This window comes from Molossus molossus, unplaced genomic scaffold (genome assembly GCF_014108415.1).
Source record: "Molossus molossus isolate mMolMol1 unplaced genomic scaffold, mMolMol1.p scaffold_m16_p_14, whole genome shotgun sequence".
NCBI lineage: Eukaryota > Metazoa > Chordata > Mammalia > Chiroptera > Molossidae > Molossus > Molossus molossus.
The window spans coordinates 34,981,927-35,000,678 of record NW_023425349.1 but is presented as its reverse complement, the minus strand read 5'-3'; the positions used below and the strand labels follow the sequence as shown (position 1 = coordinate 35,000,678).

General features: G+C 48.4%; 2 protein-coding genes across 4 annotated transcripts; both read right to left on the bottom strand.

The window, feature by feature from the left end:
• Positions 1 to 5,128: 5,128 nt before the first annotated feature.
• RPP25L (ribonuclease P/MRP subunit p25 like) lies at positions 5,129 to 7,186 on the bottom strand. 2 transcript variants are annotated; one of them, XM_036261447.1, is made up of 2 exons: positions 7,128 to 7,186; positions 5,129 to 6,341 (listed from the first exon to the last, which is right to left on the bottom strand). In XM_036261447.1, the coding sequence occupies exon 2, from the start codon at positions 6,305 to 6,307 to the stop codon at positions 5,816 to 5,818; it is 492 nt and encodes a 163-aa protein (XP_036117340.1). In that variant the 5' UTR covers positions 6,308 to 6,341; positions 7,128 to 7,186; the 3' UTR covers positions 5,129 to 5,815. The 2 variants fall into 2 exon arrangements, with proteins under 2 accessions (XP_036117340.1, XP_036117341.1); XM_036261448.1 differs by lacking the exon at positions 7,128 to 7,186 and adding an exon at positions 6,931 to 7,114.
• A 1,461-nt stretch (positions 7,187 to 8,647) lies between these two features.
• On the bottom strand, positions 8,648 to 17,816 carry DCTN3 (dynactin subunit 3). 2 transcript variants are annotated; one of them, XM_036261025.1, is made up of 8 exons: positions 17,690 to 17,801; positions 17,034 to 17,087; positions 16,302 to 16,386; positions 14,877 to 14,963; positions 11,821 to 11,904; positions 10,074 to 10,132; positions 9,384 to 9,443; positions 8,648 to 8,938 (listed from the first exon to the last, which is right to left on the bottom strand). In XM_036261025.1, the coding sequence occupies exons 2-8, from the start codon at positions 17,052 to 17,054 to the stop codon at positions 8,849 to 8,851; spliced, it is 486 nt and encodes a 161-aa protein (XP_036116918.1). In that variant the 5' UTR covers positions 17,055 to 17,087; positions 17,690 to 17,801; the 3' UTR covers positions 8,648 to 8,848. The 2 variants fall into 2 exon arrangements, with proteins under 2 accessions (XP_036116918.1, XP_036116917.1); XM_036261024.1 differs by lacking the exon at positions 17,034 to 17,087 and having other exon boundaries at positions 17,690 to 17,816.
• Between the last annotated feature and the right edge of the window lie 936 nt (positions 17,817 to 18,752).

Genomic DNA, 18,752 nt, shown 5'->3' with positions numbered 1-18,752 from the left:
TTGACTCCTGGGGACCTCTGCACACTGAGCAGAAAAGGGATGGGTTATCCCTTTGAGAATGCTGCCACCTCGTGGCCAGACTTAGAAACACAGCCAGACCTCACCTTCCCAGCGCAAGCACCAAAGTGGGAGCCCAAGAGGCCCCATGGAACTAGGCCTGATCCCTGAGCTCTAGGTTGGTGGTCCAGACAGAAGGGAATGGGGGAAATAAGCCCCGAGGAGGGCTCAAAGCTTAGCATTAGTATCCTTTGAACATTCTTGATGAGTTCCAAGCAGACAGAATGGCAAAAGCAAAGGCTCAGGAGCAGAAAATCTCAGGGTACTTAGAAGAGTGAGGTATTAATGTGGCCAGAGCCCAGGGTCCAAGGGGACTAGACCAAAGATGAGCTAAGCCATGGCAGTGACGAAGCAAAGGGGTCCTTTAAGGCTATCCAGTGAATGAATTTGGATCTTGTTCTCTAATCTAGCCATGGGATAAGACTAAAGGAGCAGAATGATAGATCTGGATGTGGCCACATACTTGGAGGCTCAATGTTCATTCATTCACTCATTAAATAGTTATTGAGCACCTACTATGTTCAAGATCCTTAGGTTACATCAGTGAACAAAGCAAAAATTCCTGCTCATTTGGAGCATCATTCTCATCAGGAGATAGACAATAAACAACACCAAAGAAGTAAATTATATTTAAAAAGGCAAATAAGAAAAATAGGGGCAGGAGGAGACAGGATAAGGAAAATCAGAAGTGCTTGACTGCAATTTTATTTTTATTAAAAAAATTTTTTTTGTTCTTTATTGATATTTTTTAGAGAGGCAGGGATAGAAACATCAATGAGAGAGAACATCCATTGGCCATCTCCTGCATGCCCCCAACTGGGGATTGGGCCCACAACCTAGGCATGTGCCCTGACCAGGAATCGAACTGGTAACCTTATGGTGCATGGGTCAACACTCAACCACTGAGTCACACCAGCCAGACTTGACTGCAACTTTAAACAAAGTGGTTAGAGTAGGCCTCACTGAAGTGACATTTGTGCAAGTGACATTTTGATTTAAAGGAGGGAGGGAGATAGGCATGGTATATGGCAAAAGAACATTTTAAACAAAAGGAACATCTGATGGCTTGGTCTGGAGGAGATCAGTAAGGAGACTGTTGCAAGATGGGGGCACAAATCTACAGAGGTTGTGAGAATGGAGACACCTAGGAAGCACGGTGTCTGCTTGGATATGGGAGATGTATAACTCCTCCAGTCATGTTGTGTTCTTTTTTTTTTTATCCTCACCGGAGGACATTTTTTCTATTTTTTGTTCAGATAGAGTATGGGAGGGAGAGAGAGAGAGAGAAAAACATCAACGTGAAAGGGACACATCGAGTGGTTGCCACCCACACGACCCAACCAGGTCCGGGGACAAACTGCAACCGAGGTACGTGCCCTTAGCGGGAACCGAACCCGGGTCTCTCAGGACCGAGGGCCGACGCTCTAACCGCTGGGCCAAACCGGCCAGGGCTCATGTTGTGTTCTTAAGTCTGTATTATACATGCCACCTCTAGACTGATAGTAAAAATGCTCAGCACATTCCATCCTGGATGACTCCATCACCCACCTAGATGCTCCCCCAACCCCCCAACACACACACCACCCTCTTAATTCCTCAAATTTATCTTCAGTTACTTTTTCTCCAGGCCACCGGGCTATCCACTCTCACAAACAAATCCTATCAGCTCCTAAAACTCTCAAAGCCACTGACTCTTCCATCTCATCCTTTAGTTACTGGGCTGAATTGTATCCCTCCAAAAAAGATCCCTTCAAGTCCTAACCTCTAGTACTTCAAAATGTTACTTTATTTGTAAACAGGATCTTTACAGAGGTAATCAAATTAAAATGAAGTCATTAGGGTGGACCCAATTCAACCCATGACTTGATCTTTTTTTTTTTTGGTATGTGCCCCTGGCGGGAACCAAACCTGGGACTCTCTGGTCCTCAGGCCGATGATCCAACCACTGAGCCAAACCGGCCAGGGCATATATCCTTTTTATTTTTATTTTATTATTTTATTTTTTTATTTTTTTGTATCCTCACCCGAGGACATTTTCCCATTTTTTTGTTCAGGTAGAGTGGGAGGGAGAGAGAGGAACAGAGAGAGAGAGAAACATCGATGTGAAAGGAACACATCGAGTGGCTGCCACCCGCACGACCAACCAGGGCCGGGGACAAACTGCAACCGAGGTACGTGCCCTTAGCGGGAACCGAACCCGGGTCTCTCAGGACCGCAGGCGACGCTCTAACCGCTGAGCCAAACCGGCCAGGGCGCATATATCCTTTTTAAAAAAGAGAAATTAGGACACAGAATCAGACACACACAAAGGGAAGATGATGTGAAGATGGGTGACTGGACTGATGCTTCTAAAAGCCAAGAAGGCCAAAGACTGCCGACAAACCAGAAGCTAGGATGAATCAAGGACAGATTCCCTTAAAGATTTCAGGGGAGCCCTGGCCAGTTTGGTTCAGCTGTTAGAGCGTCAGCCTGCCGTCCAGAGAGACCTGGGTTTGGTTCCCGCTAAGGGCATGTACCTCAGTTGCAGTTTGTCCCCTGCCCTGGTTGGGTCGTGTGGGTGGCAACCACTTAATATGTCCCTTTCACATCGATGTTTCTCTCTCTCGCTCCCTCCCACTCTATCTGAACAAAATATTGAAATAAAAATGTCCTCAGGTGAGAAAAAAAAAATGTTAAAAAAAAAAAAGATTTCAGGGAAAATGGCCCTGCTGACACCTTGATTTCAGACTTCTAGTCTCCAAAACTGTGAGACAGTACATTTCTGTTGTTCTAAGCCACCCAGTTTGTGGTACTTAGTTATGGCAGCCCTAGAAACTGACATAGCTACAATGCCTTCTCCAAGTTCTCCTAACTACTCCATCTGACCCCAGACATTTTCATGGGGGTCTCCAGGCCATGACTCCTGTCCCTTTCTATCTTCACTTCTTTCCAGACCCAATCTGGATTCTTTGGTCCTTTACTACATGCACTCTCTTGCTAATCTCCTCATTATTCTTCCATCATTCCCGACTGTCTTAACCTCAGTCTAGAAGAATGAAACAGTGCTCCTCTGAGTCCTCACCTGCCCTGTGGGTGCTCCTGGAGCTCATACACCCTGACTGAAGACACTACATTTTCATGGTCATCAGCCTTAATAGGGCCTTTAACCCTGCCTGGCCATCCTCCCATGCCCTCTCTACCCAGTTATCTCTCTCAATTGCAACAACTGTTTCATACTTTACCATCAGCCTCCTCACTCTAATCTCAGCAGCAGAGCTGGACAGAAGCCTTCTTAACTTTTAAATCACTCCTGTCCCACCTTAACCTCCACACCATCTGCATGCATATCCATCCTTAATTCCTTCCCTCCTGTTACAAGAAATCATCTTTCCTCTTTCCTTTGGAAGTCCATATGTATCTCCATACTTCTGGGTCCCATTCCCTTCATCCATTCAGGAGCCTCATTCTATAAGTTATCTACAATCTTCTGCATCTTTAATCTCTTTCTCTATTGGCTTCCTCCATCAGCCTACAAACATGTTCTAGTTTCTGCCAACTCATTAAAAATAAATAAATAAAACTCTCTCTGTATTCTACATCCCTCTCCAACTATATATTAGCTCTCTCAACCTATTCACAAGGCAACTTTTTTTTAATCCTCATCCGAGGATATTTTTTTATTTATCTTCAGATAGAGTGGAAAGGCGAGAAAGGGAGAGAGAAACATTGACATGAGAGGGACACATTGACTGGTTGCCTCCCGCAGGACCCCAACCAGGGCTGGGCCGAACTGCAATGGAGGTACGTGGCCATTGGTCTGTGGGCTGAAGCTCTAGCACTGAGTCAAATTGTCCAGGGCACACAATCCAACTTCTTGAAAGAGCTGTTAGAAATGGCATAACCTTTCCTAAAAAAACTATGAAGGCAAAAGCCACACTGCAGTGGCTTAAGAATAAAGTAGAGCCCTGGCCAGTTTGACTCAGCAGTTAGAGCGCTGGCCCGCAGACCAGGGAGTCCTGAGTTCAGTTCCTGCTCGGGGCACGTACCTTGGTTGCAGTTTGTCCCTGGCCTCGGTTGGGGTCGTGTGGGTGGTGACCAGTTGGTGTGTCTCTCTCACATTGATGTTTCTCTCTCTCTCTTCCCCTCCCCCTCTCCCTCCAGCTATATCTGAAGATAAATGCAAAAATGTCCTCGGGTGAGGATAAAAAAAAAAAAAAGAATAAAGTAGAAAGTTAAAAAAAATGGAATCAGCAATTATACACAACTCTTATGCTCCTTCCTAAGCTTAATCAGACCTTCCAACCTCTAAAGGGCTCACTTTTCTCTGCTCCCTCCCTACATTTCCTCCTGTAGGCTCCAGTTGGGCCCTATAGAGGCCAAAGAGGGAAAAGATCTCAGAATCACGTCATTCCTTCTCTAGCCTGTGGCTTATTTCCTCTCTCTCCTTCCCACTCTATCTGAACAAAAAAAAAAGGAAAAACGTCCTTGGGTGAGGATTAAAAAAAAAAAAAGCAAGGATGAAACCTGCAGGGGAGATATGGGATTAAGGTATATTTGTGTGTTTTAAATTTTTTTTTTATCCTCACCCAAGGACATTTTTCCATTTTTTGTTTAGATAGCGTGGGAGGGAGAAACATCAAAATGAAAGGGACACATCGAGTGGCTGCCACCCACACGACCAACAAGGGCCGGGGACAAACTGTAACCAAGGTACGCGCCCTTAGCAGGAACTGAACCCGGGTCTCTCTGGACCACAGGCCGATGCTCTAACCGCTGAGCCAAACCAGCCAGGGCTTAAATATTTTTTAATTGATATTTTTTTTTGGAGACAGGAAGGGACAGATAGAAACATTGATGTGAGGGAGAAACATCAATCGGCTGCCTCCTGCATGCACCCTTCCAGGTGTGTGCCCTAACAGGGAATCGAACCAGGACCTCTCAGTCCATGGGATAATGCTCAATCCACTGAGACACACAGGCTGGGCAAGGTATGTTTTAAGAAAAAGTATGTTTGTAAATTGAGTCATTAATAATTAGGCAATTAAGTATCTAAGACTTATTTGTGTGTATTTCTACTTTCAATCCTCATAAAAACCCTGTAAGGTAAGCACTAAATCCTGTTTTATGGATGAGAACACTAAGGCACAAAGCAGTAATCTGCTAGTAAGCTAGAGGCAGAATCAGGATTCAAATCCAGACAGTCTGATGCCTGAGACCATAATCATAACCACTATAAGCCACAGATAGAGAAAAATGTCTGACCTGGCAGAGTCCCTAAACCAGCCCAATGCACATGGTAGACCCATCCAGGGATCAAGATATAGTCAGGTTACTGTTTGAAGCTTATTAACGACTCTAGATCCTCCCAGCACTAGCCTGAGCCTACTCTTCCTGTCTCCAGCCTATGAGCTCCTGGGGGGCAAAGGCAGAGACTCTCACCCCCTTAATCCCAACTCCACATAGCAGGCTGAACAGAGGGAAGCTCATCAGACAAACCAGAAGAACTTTTATTTCCTAATCCACTCCCTGGACCTCTGTCAGAAGGCAGATCAGAGGCACTACAGATGGAAGCAATCCAGAACCTGGCTGAGACCCCACAACACCTGTCACTCTTCATAGCAGTCCCTTTCCATATGCCAGAGGAAAGGGGAATCAGAAAAGGGAGGCCCACTACGGTGGATTCGTCTTGTTGGGGATGTTGAGCAGTTACAGAGGCTTCTGGAGAAGGCACAATCATCCTAGACATTCAGGCATGGAGAACAGCTTGCTCAGCAGGTCTTCAGGACCGGGTGTCTCGAGCCCTTCTTCGGGGTCGGGGACCACAACTGGAGCTAGGTGTGGAACCCAGGCCAGGGGGTGCCCCTGGGGGCTGGTAGCCATATTCATTGGGATCCAGGGGGTCCCGGCTGAGCAGTACCCATACTGCAGGTACGTGTCGGCGCACTGTGAGGGGATCTAAGCCTGTGTCCGGTGAGGTTGGTACCCAGCTGTCCTCAGTCTGCAGGAAGTGCAGCTTGGTAAGCTGGTGCAGGCCTGGTACCCGTCGCTTGACAATCTCAGCACAGCTGACAGCCTTCCCTGCAGCCCGGCCAGCACCTGAGAACACCACATGTCTTGTGCTGCCACCCTCCAACCGACCCAGTGCCAGCCCCAGCAAGTTTCGGATTTTGCTGCCATCACGGACCCGCATCTCCAGGGTATCAGGAGGTAGCTGGGGCATTGGGGAAGGTGCTGGGAGTTCCACAGAGCCAGCTTTCCGGTAGTGCTCCATCCTGCTTGTGCTTGCGTCTGAATCTCACTGCCCACTGCAAGGAAGTATCAGATGAATGATCAGCAATGTGCTCCTGGCCATCCCCCCACTCTGGCTCTCCAAGACATGGCCTTGTTCCTCATACCAGACTTCCCAGGAACAAGACATATCCCCTCACTCCCAGTTTCTCAGGGCAGGGGCCATGCCTGCCTCACCTTGGGAGGGGCTGTGCCCCATACACCCCATTACCATGGCCAGGACCATAACCCTCCCTCCACTAGAGACCTAAACAGAACCAAATTCCTCAGGCTCTTTAAGATAGGTCCAAGCCCCCTCAGAGGGAGACAATCCAAGCTCCAGAGGCATGGGGCCAAGTCTGCCTCATCTTGAGCTCCTTGGGACAGGGTCCGGGCCCTCACCCCAGACTCCATGAGAACAACACCAAGAACAGGAACAAGGTTCCCTCACCTCGTGCTTCCAGAGCACACAGCCAAATCTCTACACCCCAAGCTCCCCAAGGAAGAGACCAGAGCCCTCATCAGAATGCTCCTCAAAGGCGGAGCTGACCCCTCCCTCACCCCGAAATCCCCAAGACAGGGTCGAACACCCCTGACCCCGTGATTCCCAGAGTCATCCCCCCTCACCCAGTTCACTGAGAAACTGAGCAGAGGCTTGACGTAAGAGTTGCTTGGGTTACTTCTGGAGTCGCGCCCGCCGTCTCCATCGCCACAGGCCACCCCTAGTGTCCTGCCGGCCGCACAGCCAAAAGGCTGGCCTTTCTTGCTCCCAGCCACCCCCTACGTCCAGGCGACCCCCAACCCCGCTGGGTTCCGGATCTCACCGCCGAGGCTGCGCCCTCCTCAAGCTCCGATCCAGAGCCAAGATGGCGCGCGGAACGGGAGCGCGCCGAGGCCGCGGGACCGCGCAGGGCGGGGGGCGGGGCAGGACCCGAGGGGCGGGGCCCGCGGAGCTCGGCGGGAAAAGAGGGTGACTAGGAACTCTAGGAGCGCAGCCTAGATGTCCGGGGCCCTAAAACACACGTTCAGTCTATGCTGTACCGCCCCGGGGAAGGAGCACTCCTATTAGGGTGGAGAGAGCCCTGCGGAGGAAAGCAGCGGCCTTTAGAGGAGTCCCGCGTCCGAAGGATGGGAAGGATTTGGCCCTTACAAAATGACGGGGATGGCGTTACTAGTTGAGCGCACCGCAACAGCAAATGCTAAGCTGCGGGCTTCACTTTGGACAGGAGCAAGAGATTCCGTTTGGAGTGGCTGCTGCTGCGTGGACGAGAGCCTTGGTCACTGAGTTCTGAACTTCGACCCCATTCCGTGGGAACTAGCGAGTCACGGGGGGGTTTCATCAGATAGTGTCTGCAGCGGAGAGGGTGGGTGTGAAAATCTGGCCGCAATTGCTGGTGACTCCAGGCTGCTGGGTCCCGGGGTCGTGACCATTGAGACATGTCCGGTGCCGGACAAAACAATTGGCGCTCAAATATTTGTTAAATGATTTGTTTAAAGAATGAACCACAGAAGTGGCAGTGGGAATGGAGAAATGTAGATTAAATTGGGTGATATTTGGAGGTACCTGGGGTGAAAAGCTGGCAACTGTTTGGACAGAGGGAAGGGTCTAGGATGACTCCCACTTTCAGACTTAGTTGGGACATGCTGAATTTGAGATGCCTGAGACCCGGCAGGTGGGTGACAGGGCAGGCCATTGAAAAAGGGCTTGGAGCCACAGCATTCCCTGAGACCACGAGGGGGCAGCAAACACTCGGTGAACTGAGCTGCCAATCTCAAGTCAGCTTTCTCCTGCTTCCTCCTCATTCCCTAGTGGGTCCCCACCCCCAACACCTGTATTGGAACCTCCTGTGTTCCCCTTGTCTGCTATTAGCACCAAGAAGGCTACCAATTGAGAAACTTCATGGCTCCTCTCTGCCTTTGCATATGCTGCCCCTTGGGCTCTCAAAGACCCTGCATATCGCCCTTTAGGGCTGCCTCCTCCATCCTTTTTCTTCTGTATCCCAAAGGACCCTGTGCCCACCTGGTGGGACTGCTCTTTTCCTTGACTCTCTCACAGCCTGTGCAGAGCAGGGATCAGGTGGACCCTACCTATCTTCTCCCCACCTGGCTGACATAAAGAGGGATACTTGGTAAATGTGGGATAAATGGATACGTAAGTGAATGTTCCACTCACATCAATCAAATGAGAGCATTCACCCTGCAAGCCCTATACCTCCCATAAAGCCAGACCAGAACAATATAGCTCCTGGTTCAACCACTAAGAAAGTTGACAACGCGACCCTTCATCACCCCCATCCTCACCCCCATCCCCATCCTGGACCAAGAAGCCAGCACACTCTTCCAGTGATCTCTACAGTTTATTATCTCTGGAATAGGACACTGATGAGGGGAAGGGGTGCAAAGAGCATATTTCAAGTGGCCAGACCTGTGACCTCAGGGCCCCATCTGAGTGCAGACAGATAGGCTGTGAATCCAATAAATACAGAGCTGCCTCTGGGCCCTGTTACCTGGCTGCCCTGGCCCACCCTGGGATGGGTAGCAGCCATCACTCCTCTGCTGGCTTCACTTGCTTGGCAGCTTCTAGCTGGCAAAGTAGCTCATCCCATTGCACGAATTGCTTGGAGAGAAGTATTGTCTAGTTTCAGGTCAAGGTGAGAACAGGAGTCTGAGTGAGGTACTGCAGATATTTTGCATCTGCCAAAAGGGTGGGGAGCCTTGGCCAGTTTGGCTCAGTAGTTAGAGTGTCAACCCGTGGACGTAAGGGCCATGGGTTCAATTTCCACTAAGGGCATGTACCTGGGTTGCAGGTTCCATTCCCGGCCCCGGTCCGAGTTGTAAGGAAGGCAACCAATTGATGGGTCTTTCTCATATCAATGTTTCTTTTGCTCTCCCTCCCTCCCTTGCACTCTCTAAAAATCAATGAAAAATATCCTTGGGTGAGGATTAACAACAAAAAAAAAGGGTTGGGGAAGCAGGGGAATAGACTGACTGGTTGGGATGGGATGAGAAACAGCTAGAGATGGAACAAAAGAACAGGGCTTTAGATAGCTCTCAGGGGCCTGGCTGAACAGAAAGGATACAGTTTTGTTGTATTCCTCCAGGAGAGCCTTAGACTCCTCAGTGATCTCCACACACTGGTCCTGTGGGGCCAAGGTGTGGCAGAAAAAGGAGTTGGACAAAGTCTTCACTTCCCACCAACCTTCCTGCCTCATCAGGGACCTTCACCCACCAGAGAGCCCATATAAGGTGATGTTTAACCCCTGAGACAAAAGGAGCAAATTTCTAAAGGGGTACTTTGAGGCTCTAGGATGCGTACACTAACAGCAGTTTTAAGGTTGATGGAAGGGGGAATGGGCCACACATTTAAGGAAACATTTCTGCTAGTATATGTCACCCCTCTTTCTGAGCCCTTTTTGAATTTACACTAGAGCCTAGAATTACTGAGAATGCACACACACACACACACACACACACACACAGTTCCTCTACCTACAGTCAAGGACACACCATCCCCAGGAATTCTTGGGTACCTCCCAACTCAACCTTTAGGTGTCTCAGAGTAGCCCTACTTCGGGAGGCAGGAGACCTGGATGTGCCCCTAGGCAAGTCCCTTCCCCTCTCTAAGGCAGATGGAAGATAAAGAATAAACCCCCAAGTTTCCCCTGGAGCTGATATCAGGGTTTCCCAAGGCTGTTTCCCCAGGTGGCGGGGATGGGGACTAGGAGACTCACTACCTCTATTTTCCCTTCCAGTTCTCTCCCCTCCCATACCTGCTGCTGGATGTGGATCTGGGCCAAGCGCTGCAGGCAGGCGGCATGCTCAGGAACGGCTGTAAAACACAACGCACACTGCCCGATGATGCTTGTGCCTTCCCCCGGGACTGCTCAATAGTCTATTAGGTCTTTGGCAGGATTAGAGTATTGAGTGGAGAAACTAAACAAACGCCAGGCTTCATCGACCGCTGCAGCTAGAGGTGGTGGTGGGGCTCCCTGCTCACTCCAGTCTTATTCTAGGACCCAAAAAGGAGGGGGAAGATACAGGTCCCTAGAAGACAAAACCTTGAGGTCCCCAGAGTTGTCCCATACCCCCACTCCAGTGCCATAAGCAGGGACAGGCAAAAAGAGCTTTGCCTATCATGGGATCTGTCCCTGCTTTTGGGCACTGGACCAATTCTGCCTGTCCTAGGGAACAGGGAGCCTACAGGTAGGCTGAGGATAGATGCCAGGTCCCTAAGTTAGCTACCTGAGATCCTACACCCAAAGCCTTGGTTACCATGCTAGGCCCAAAGCTTAAGGCTGTCTGATGCTCAGCAGGTAGCTGAGCAGTGGTAGGGAGGGAGAGCTGGGAAAAATACCTCCACAGACAGACAAGATGGATATCTGGATTCAATTAAAGTATTAAAGTCACTGTCTGCTTGTCAAAACCCATAGAGACTGCTCTCAGCAGCGTGGCAGGAAGAACTCACACACGTTCACATACTTGGCAGAGACTCTTACAGTAAAATCTGGGCTCTGCAGCACCCTGAAGGACAGATGTTGAGAGGTGGGATAAAAGGCAGAAGGACTCCCCAGAGTTGGGGCTGCCATGCTCACTTACACTACAATTCTTAGGCCCAAATTGCCTGGGGTTCTGAAACTGAGCTCTCTGCCCTGGCAATGTTTAATCCCAATACAGGAGGCAGGTATCCCCAGGGTAAAGATAAAGACAAGGACCCGGCTGGTGTGGCTCAATGGATTGAGCATCATCCCCTGGACTATGAGGTCCCGGTTCGATTCCTGGTCAGGGCACATGCCCAGGTTGCAGGCATGATCCCCGGTAGAGGGAATGCAGGAGGCAGCTGATCAATTTTTGTCTCTCACATTGATGTTTCTATCTTTCTCTCCCTTCTTCTCTCTCTAAAAAATCAATAAAACATATTTTAAAAACAAAGATAAAGACAAGGGCCCTGGCCAGTGTGGCTCAGTTAGTTGGAGAGTTGTCCCATGCACCAAAGGGTCAAGGGTTCAAAGGTCAGGGCACACACCCAAGTTGTGCATTTGATCCCTGGTCAGGATGAGTATGGGAGGCAACCTATTGATGTATCTCACATTGATGTTTCTCTCTCTCTCTCTCTCTCTCTACCTCTCCCTTCCTCTCTCTCTGGAATCAATGAAAAAAGACATCGCTGCCTGGCCGGTGTGGCTCAGTGGTTGAGTGTCGACCCATGCATCAAGACGTTGCCAGTTTGATTCCAAATCAGGGCATATGCCCAGGTTGTGGGCCTGATCCCCAGTGGGGGCCCTATAGGAGGCAGCCAATCAATGTTCTCGTGTGGATGTTTCTATCTCTCTCTCCCTCTCCCTTCCTCTCTCTCTCTCAAAATCAATAAAGGGAAAAAAAAAAAGATACCGTTGGATGAAGATATTAAAAAAAGGACAAAGACAAGGAACAGACCTAGCCTGAGCCCAGGGAACCTGAGGCACACAGGGAAATCCCGCCCATCCACCCACCTCCCCAAGCAGAGTAATAGAGAGGTACCTTTGATATGAGCACTGTCCAGCATAGGCACCAAAGCCTCCACCTGCTCCAGAAGTGCAATCTGGGAAAGGATAAACTGCTCCTCTGAGGTATAAACAGACAAGATAATTGCACTGGGCACTGCTACGCCAATGTAAGGGGCTGAGAACCTGACAGAGGAGATGGCTGGGTCCTGGAGCTTGGGGCAGCTACTCTGACCACTCTGGGTGCACATTCCCCCATTCTGCCCCCACCCCTCCTGAATGCCTCTGGTATGACCCATCTTGAGCCCAAGGAGCCTCTAAGTTTCTCCAAATCCCACCTTTCTTCAAATTTTAACTTGAAGGCCTCTTCCTCTAGCCTCCTATCAACAAATTCAGTTAGCCCCTCCAAGGCCACAGGAGACAAATTACTTCAGACTTAGGACCCCACACGCAAGTGCTCAGAAGGTCTGAAAGAGGAAACACATACATGGCAAACTGCCAGGCAGATTCTGCTCAGTGGCTCTGGAGAACTGAGACAGTAACAGAAGAGTCCAATAAGGAGAGCATGGCCCTGCACAGATTTCAATGGTTGTAAAGAGTGGAAAGGGCACTGAAGAAGGGAGGACTGTTATGTCAAATATTTGAAGGCAAGAATACTTGTCAATTAGTAGAGGAAAAATAATTTAATTTGCTAAACTGGAGCAGGGAGAGCACAAGAAACAGAGCTTGATGGGAGAGTAGATCCAGCAAACTGTAGAAGACTATGAATGCAGGCTAAGGATTTAGGACTTTATCCTCTCAAGGAGTAGGAGGATAAGGAGAGGGAGGGAGAGAGGAGAGAAGGCAGGGGGAGGGGGAGAGACACTGAGGTTTCTAAGTAGACAAAATGGCATGTTGGACATGTGTCTTAGAAAGATGATACTGAACCACATGCAAGAAGAGGAAGATTAGAATCAAGAAGAGGGTTTGGGCCCTAACTGGTGTGGCACAGTTGGCTGAATGTCATCCCACGCACTGAAAAGATACCCAGTTTGATTCTGGGTCAGGGCACATGCCTGGGTTGCAGGCTCAATAACCGGTTGGGGTGTACATGAGAGGCAGCCGATCAATGTTTCTCTCTCTCTCTCTCCCTCCCTCTCTCTCTAAAATAAATCAATTAAAAGCATATTTTTAAAAGACATACCTACATATCTGGCAGAGGATTAAAAAAATCAATACTCCAGCCAGTGTGGCTCAGTGGATTCAGAGTCGTCCCATGGATTGAGAGGTCCCGGCTTGATCACCAGTAGGGGGCATGCAGGAGGCAGCCAATCAATGTATCTCTCTCACATCGATGTTTCTATCTCTCTCCCTTCCTCTCTCTCTAAAAAAGTCACTAAAAACAGCCCAGCTGGTGTGGCTCAGTGACTGAGCATCAACCCATGCACCAAGAGGTCGCCGGTTTGATTCCTGGTCAGGGCACATGCCCAGGTTGTAGGCCAAATCCCAGTGGGGGGCATGCAGGAAGCAGCCAACCAATGTTCTCTCTCATCAATGTCTCTCTCTCTCTCTCTCTCTCTCTCTTTCTCCCCCCTCCCTTTCTCTCTCTCTCTAAAATCAATAAAGAAAAAATCAATAAAAAAATATTTAGGCCCTGGCCGGTTTGGCTCAGCGGTTAGAGCATTGTTCTGCAGTCTGGAGAGACCCGGGTTCGCTTCCTGCTAAGGGCATGTGCCTCGGTTGCAGTTTGTCCCCGGCCCTGGTTGGGTCGTGTGGATGGCAGCCACTCGATATGTTTCTTTCACGTCGATGTTTCTCTCTCTGTCTCTCTCTCTCTCTCTCTTCCTCTTTCTCCCTCCTGCTCTATCTAAATAAAGGATGGAAAAATGTCCTCAGGTGAGGGTAAAAAAACAAACAAACATATTTAGGCCTGGCTGGTGTGGCTCAATGGACAAGGCATCGTCCCCTGGACTAAGAGGTCCTGAGTTCGATTCCTGATCAGGGCACATGCCCAGGTTTCAGGCTCAGTCCCTAGTGGGAGGCATGTAGGAGACAGCCAATTGATGTTTCTCTCTCACACTGATGTTTCTATCTTTCTCCCTTCCTCGCTCTCTGGAAAATCAATTTAAAAAATATATTAAAAAAAAACCTACATATTTAAAAAATAAAAAAATATACATACATTTTTTAAAAAGGACCTAGGAGACTGTAGCTGTTCATGTGTGAGGGGATAAACACTGAGGCAGCAGCCACAGAAAGGGATGAAGAGGCAGACTCAAGAGTCAGTGCAGCCTGGCTGGTGTGGCTCAGTGGTTGAGCATCGACCCATGCACCAAGAGGTTGCCGGTTAGATTCCTGGTGAGGGCACATGTCCAGGTTGTGAGCCCGATACCCAGCAGGGGGCATGCAGGAGGAGACCAATCGATGTTCTCTCTCATCGATGTTTCTATCTCTCTCTCCCTCTCCCTTCCTCTCCCTCTAAAATCAATAAAGAAAAAAAATTTTTAAAAAAAGTCAGTGCAAGAGAAGATCTGAACTTGATGCTTGAGCCATATCGATAGCTCAGAGATGTTCTGGTTCACAGTTGTATACCTCATACCTAGGATAGTCTGGATTACAGGAGATGATTATTAAATATCTTTTCAGTGAATGAACAAACACAGGTGTTTGGCAAACCCTACCTCATGGAGTGGGGGACTAACTGATGAATAGCCATTGCCTAGAACTCTGAAATCCCAGAGCTTTTTCACATGAAAAAAGATGTTGAAACTGATGCCAATTTTATCCTCACCCAAATGCAATGCTCTCTGCTCCCACCCTTTCCTAGAAGCTCCTCTGTCTAGTAAGCAGAAGTGGAAGGTCCTATAGGAAAATCCTACAGGTAGACCATTGATGGAACATTGGAGTAGCCCCCACTGTGGCCTACAGCTGACTCAGAAGTATGCCGCACCCAATTCCTACTAGAAAACCATAGGACCACCTTGGGCTTCAGCTCAGACAAAGGCCAGAATTACAGACAGCAGTTTACAGGGCTTTAACCATTAGGACTGGTAAGGAGGCCATCTCTGTGCCCAAATTCCCCCACAATCCACATCCCCAGATGAATGCACACACCTGCTAAAATGAACTGCAGCTTTGAGGCATCAGGAATGGCAATGCGGTCCATGTATTCAGGATCCAGGTATTTGATTAGATCTTCAACTAGAAAAGTAGCAAGATGGAAAATGGAATAGGGCTGGGGAGTGAGAATCTGTTTTATGAAGGTTACTGGGGGAATGGTTCACCTTGGGGAGAGCCCTGAGTAAGGAGCTGACATCTACAGTGTCAATTAGCAGGCCTCTCCCAGGAACTCTATCCCCACTTCACTACCCTGTCTCTCCCCTCTGATCACCTGCTAGCTGACCTCAAAATTTTTTTTTACATTATGATTATATATTTTTTAAGCACTCTCAAGAGGAATAATAAACCTGCTGCCTACCTTGATTTTTCTTTACTTTTTTATTTTTTATTTTTGTTACAAACGTTTCTCCTTTTCCCCCATTGACACTCTCCTCCCAATCCTGCGCCCCCCAACCCCACATTGTTGTCTATGTCCATGGTTATGCATACATGCATATAAGTTCTATGGTTTATCTCTTCCCATCCTGTCCCCCTCTTCTGAGGTTTGTCAGTCTGTACCCTACTTCTATGTCTCTGGGTCTATTTTGTTCATCAGCTTGTTTTGTTCATTATATTCCACAAATAAGTGAGATCATGTAATATTTGTCTGTCTCTGATTGGCTTGTTTCGCTTAGGATAATACTCTCCAGGCCTCTCCATGTCATCTTTCTTTCTTACAGCTGCATGGTATTCCATTGTGTATATGTACCACAGCTTTTTTATCCACTCCTCTATTGATGGACACTTGGGCTATTTCCAGATCTTAGCAATTATAAATAGTGCTGCTATGAACATAGGGGTATATATAGTCTTTCTGACTGGTGTTTCAGGCTTCTTAGGGTATATTCCTAAAAGTGGGATCAAATTTTAGAGCTGGGAACATAAGTGCCTCCACCACCCTGGGGCTCTAAATATTCCCACTGACCTATGTTCACCAAGGGTGGAAGGCCCCTTGCCCCTCAGTGCTACCAAGACAATCCAGAGCTTTAACTGATTTCTAGTTACTGAGCATGTTGCTAGCTCTGACACAATCATAAAGACATGGTTTAGCCAAGGGCTCTAGTGCCTAATTAATTTCTTGCCTCTAAACCTTGCCTGTGGAATCCCACACCGGTTCTCCATACTTCACCTTTTCAGACAGAGCTCTTACCCCGTAACTTAGGACACTGACATGGGTTTGAAGTTTTACCACAAAATAGAAAGCACAGGGAGGGATGGAGAGGATGGACTCAAGAGTTAGTGCAAGAGAATATCCATTTCACCATTTTACCATTTCACATTCTATCTTCAAAGGGAAACTCCAGTGACCTAACGGGCTGAAGAACCAGGGCCATGTCTCAGGAAGTATAGGAATGGAAAAGAAGACATAGAAACACTTACTCTTTTTGTATAGAATCTTCACTCTCTCTCTCTTGCTAGCGATGTTCCCCAAAGCTACCTGCACCTTGACCAGGTTATCAGCCACCTGTAAGGGGAGTGAAAGTTATCTCAAAGATTCACCACCTGGTTTAAGGCTTGGAAGAGGTAAAAAACAAACAAACAAACAAACAAACAAACAAAAAATTCAGTCCCTCAGACTTCTAAGCCTCTTTGCCCCAGAAATCTAGGTTGGTCACTTTCTCTTGTATTAAAGGAGATGCAACTCCACCTTCTGGGTATCCTCAGTATGAAGAGGGAGATAATCATATACTCCTTGGGGGAGTTTCAAGTCTGACTGGGGAGAAAATGAACTATTTTGGAGTTTATGGGGTGCTAGCATATACTATATATTCCCTGGTTCCTACCTCTCTGACTGAACCTACCTAGGCTTTAAGGGGAGAGGATAAAGAATTCCAATATTAAAGAGCTGAACAGATGAGGGGCAATGAAAGTGAATGACCTTACCTAGGTTTTAGGTTAGAGGGAAAGGAAGACCAAAATTCAAGGGTCAAATATTTGGGGAGGCAAATAAGATTGAACAGCATAGCCAGAGATGTAGATGTAAAAAGATACCCAGGAGGGATAGCGTTACAGATGTCAAAGGGAGAAGGTTTTGAGAAGTCAGTTCTCAAATGGGGCACAATCTACTAGTGACAACTAATTCCACAAAGGTATACAAACAGACATCATTACCTCTGATGCACTTAAATCCATGGTATTTCTGAGTCTCCACGTTCAGTAAAAGTTCTTCCCATAGTGAAAAGGGGATGGAAGGGCAACTGAGTTTCCGCAGTTGTGAAAATTCAATAACTGGTGTGAAGGAGTACCAGACCATGCTAGAACACCCAGTATCCAATCCCTTACCCTACTAATCCTGGTCCTCTCAAGATCTCACCTCTCACCCCTCAACCACCCAGCCTTCCTTATGCACCTCTGCTGTGCCGCCTCTAAGTCCCATGGACCTCTTTCTGCACAATTCATTTAGCAATTAATTACACAGGACTCCATGACGACCCTTCCATTGTGGACTTCAGCTCTTATTGAAACTCTCATTAGTCAGCTTCCCAAGTGTGTCAAGTCGCCCCAACTGGCCCGCAAAGGCAGGGGTGGAGTCATGGTCACAATTCATACTGAGCACATCTCAAGCGGGCCTAATAACCCGCAGTTCCCTGCATGGGCATGGGCATGGACCCCGAGCGTCCAATATGCTCCGGGATCTCTCGGACCTTTGTTATTTCAAGGCTGGAGTGCGGGCGATGTAACTAGAACAGCATCAATCCCGAGGCCCAGGCCAGAAGACGGCCCTTGCTCTGCCCCAGAAAAGGATCACTGGACCCCAAATCGCTCACCTTCCGCGAGCCGTGAGACCCACTCGGTCCGTACACCCAGCGCTCCAGTTCCTCCACACGGGCCTGTAATCGCTGCACATCGGTCACAGCCGCCATAGCTACCACCCCACCTCAGCGGCAGCCAGTGGGCGGGACGTCGGTCCAAATAGAGAAGGTAGGCCAATCGGGTGTACGGGCGCCCCCTTCATACAGGAAGTGACGCCATGACTCAGGCCTTCAGTGCCGGAAATTACCGGCTGGGCCGGCGAAAGGAATCAAAAGCTGTCTGGTTACCTAGGCAACGGCCACCGGTCAGGCCCCACCCTAGCTTGCACCTCCTGCTTGTCAAGACAACCTTTGCCTTTCTTCTTCTAATTTCAAGGTACCAAAAATGTTTCCCCATCTCATTCCCCGAAGTTGCGTAAATAAATACACCTATTATTCCAGTATTGGTCCATTCCCATGAATCAATAGGAAGCCCTGTGAGATACCATAATCTTTTACAGTCTAATAAGATTAAAGCGATTAAGTGCTTTGCCCAGGGCCACTCGGTACTATAGTGGCAGAGTCAGAATTTGAACTCAGGCAGTCTGATTCATGAGACGGAGCTCTTCTACTCTCGTGGACTTCTGCTATTCTGTCTTCCCTCCTGACCTAAAGCAGCCTGTGTATACCACATAATTTCTTTCCTACCCCCAGATCCAAATAAAAAGAAGAGGCACTGGGGAGGGAGGGACTCCAGCTTTATTTTCCAGATGTGACCTGAGGGATATCTCCTTCACCACACCCCAATCCAACACTTCATCTGGCTCCTGAAGAGAAGAAGCAGGTCTCCAAGAGGTAGGGTCCTAGAGATGACACTGACACAGTGGGGCACATGAGGAGATGATGAGGGTTATTACGGGCAGAACTCTTTGGTAGATGCTGCTGAATTTGGCCAGAGAGGAAGTGCCCTCCCTTTACAATGAGGTAGAGGTAACATCAAAAGAAAACTCTTTGCATTCAAGTCCACATGGCATGTGGGGGGAGTGGTCATCTCCCACATTGGGTCCTAGAGGTAGACCCCCGGGAAGAATCAAGATGG

What these genes read in the sequence shown, in the direction of transcription:
- DCTN3 (XM_036261024.1), bottom strand. Translation starts at nt 17,785, where the DNA reads ATGGCGGCTGTGACCGATGTGCAGCGATTACAGGCCCGTGTGGAGGAA. An exon ending in GGTCTCACGGCTCGCGGAAG is followed by an intron (nt 16,387 to 17,689) that starts GTGAGCGATTTG and finishes CTCCCCTTACAG; the next exon opens with GTGGCTGATAACCTGGTCAA. An exon ending in GCTGCAGTTCATTTTAGCAG is followed by an intron (nt 11,905 to 14,876) that starts GTGTGTGCATTC and finishes TTTATACCTCAG; the next exon opens with AGGAGCAGTTTATCCTTTCC.
- RPP25L (XM_036261447.1), bottom strand. Translation starts at nt 6,307, where the DNA reads ATGGAGCACTACCGGAAAGCTGGCTCTGTGGAACTCCCAGCACCTTCC.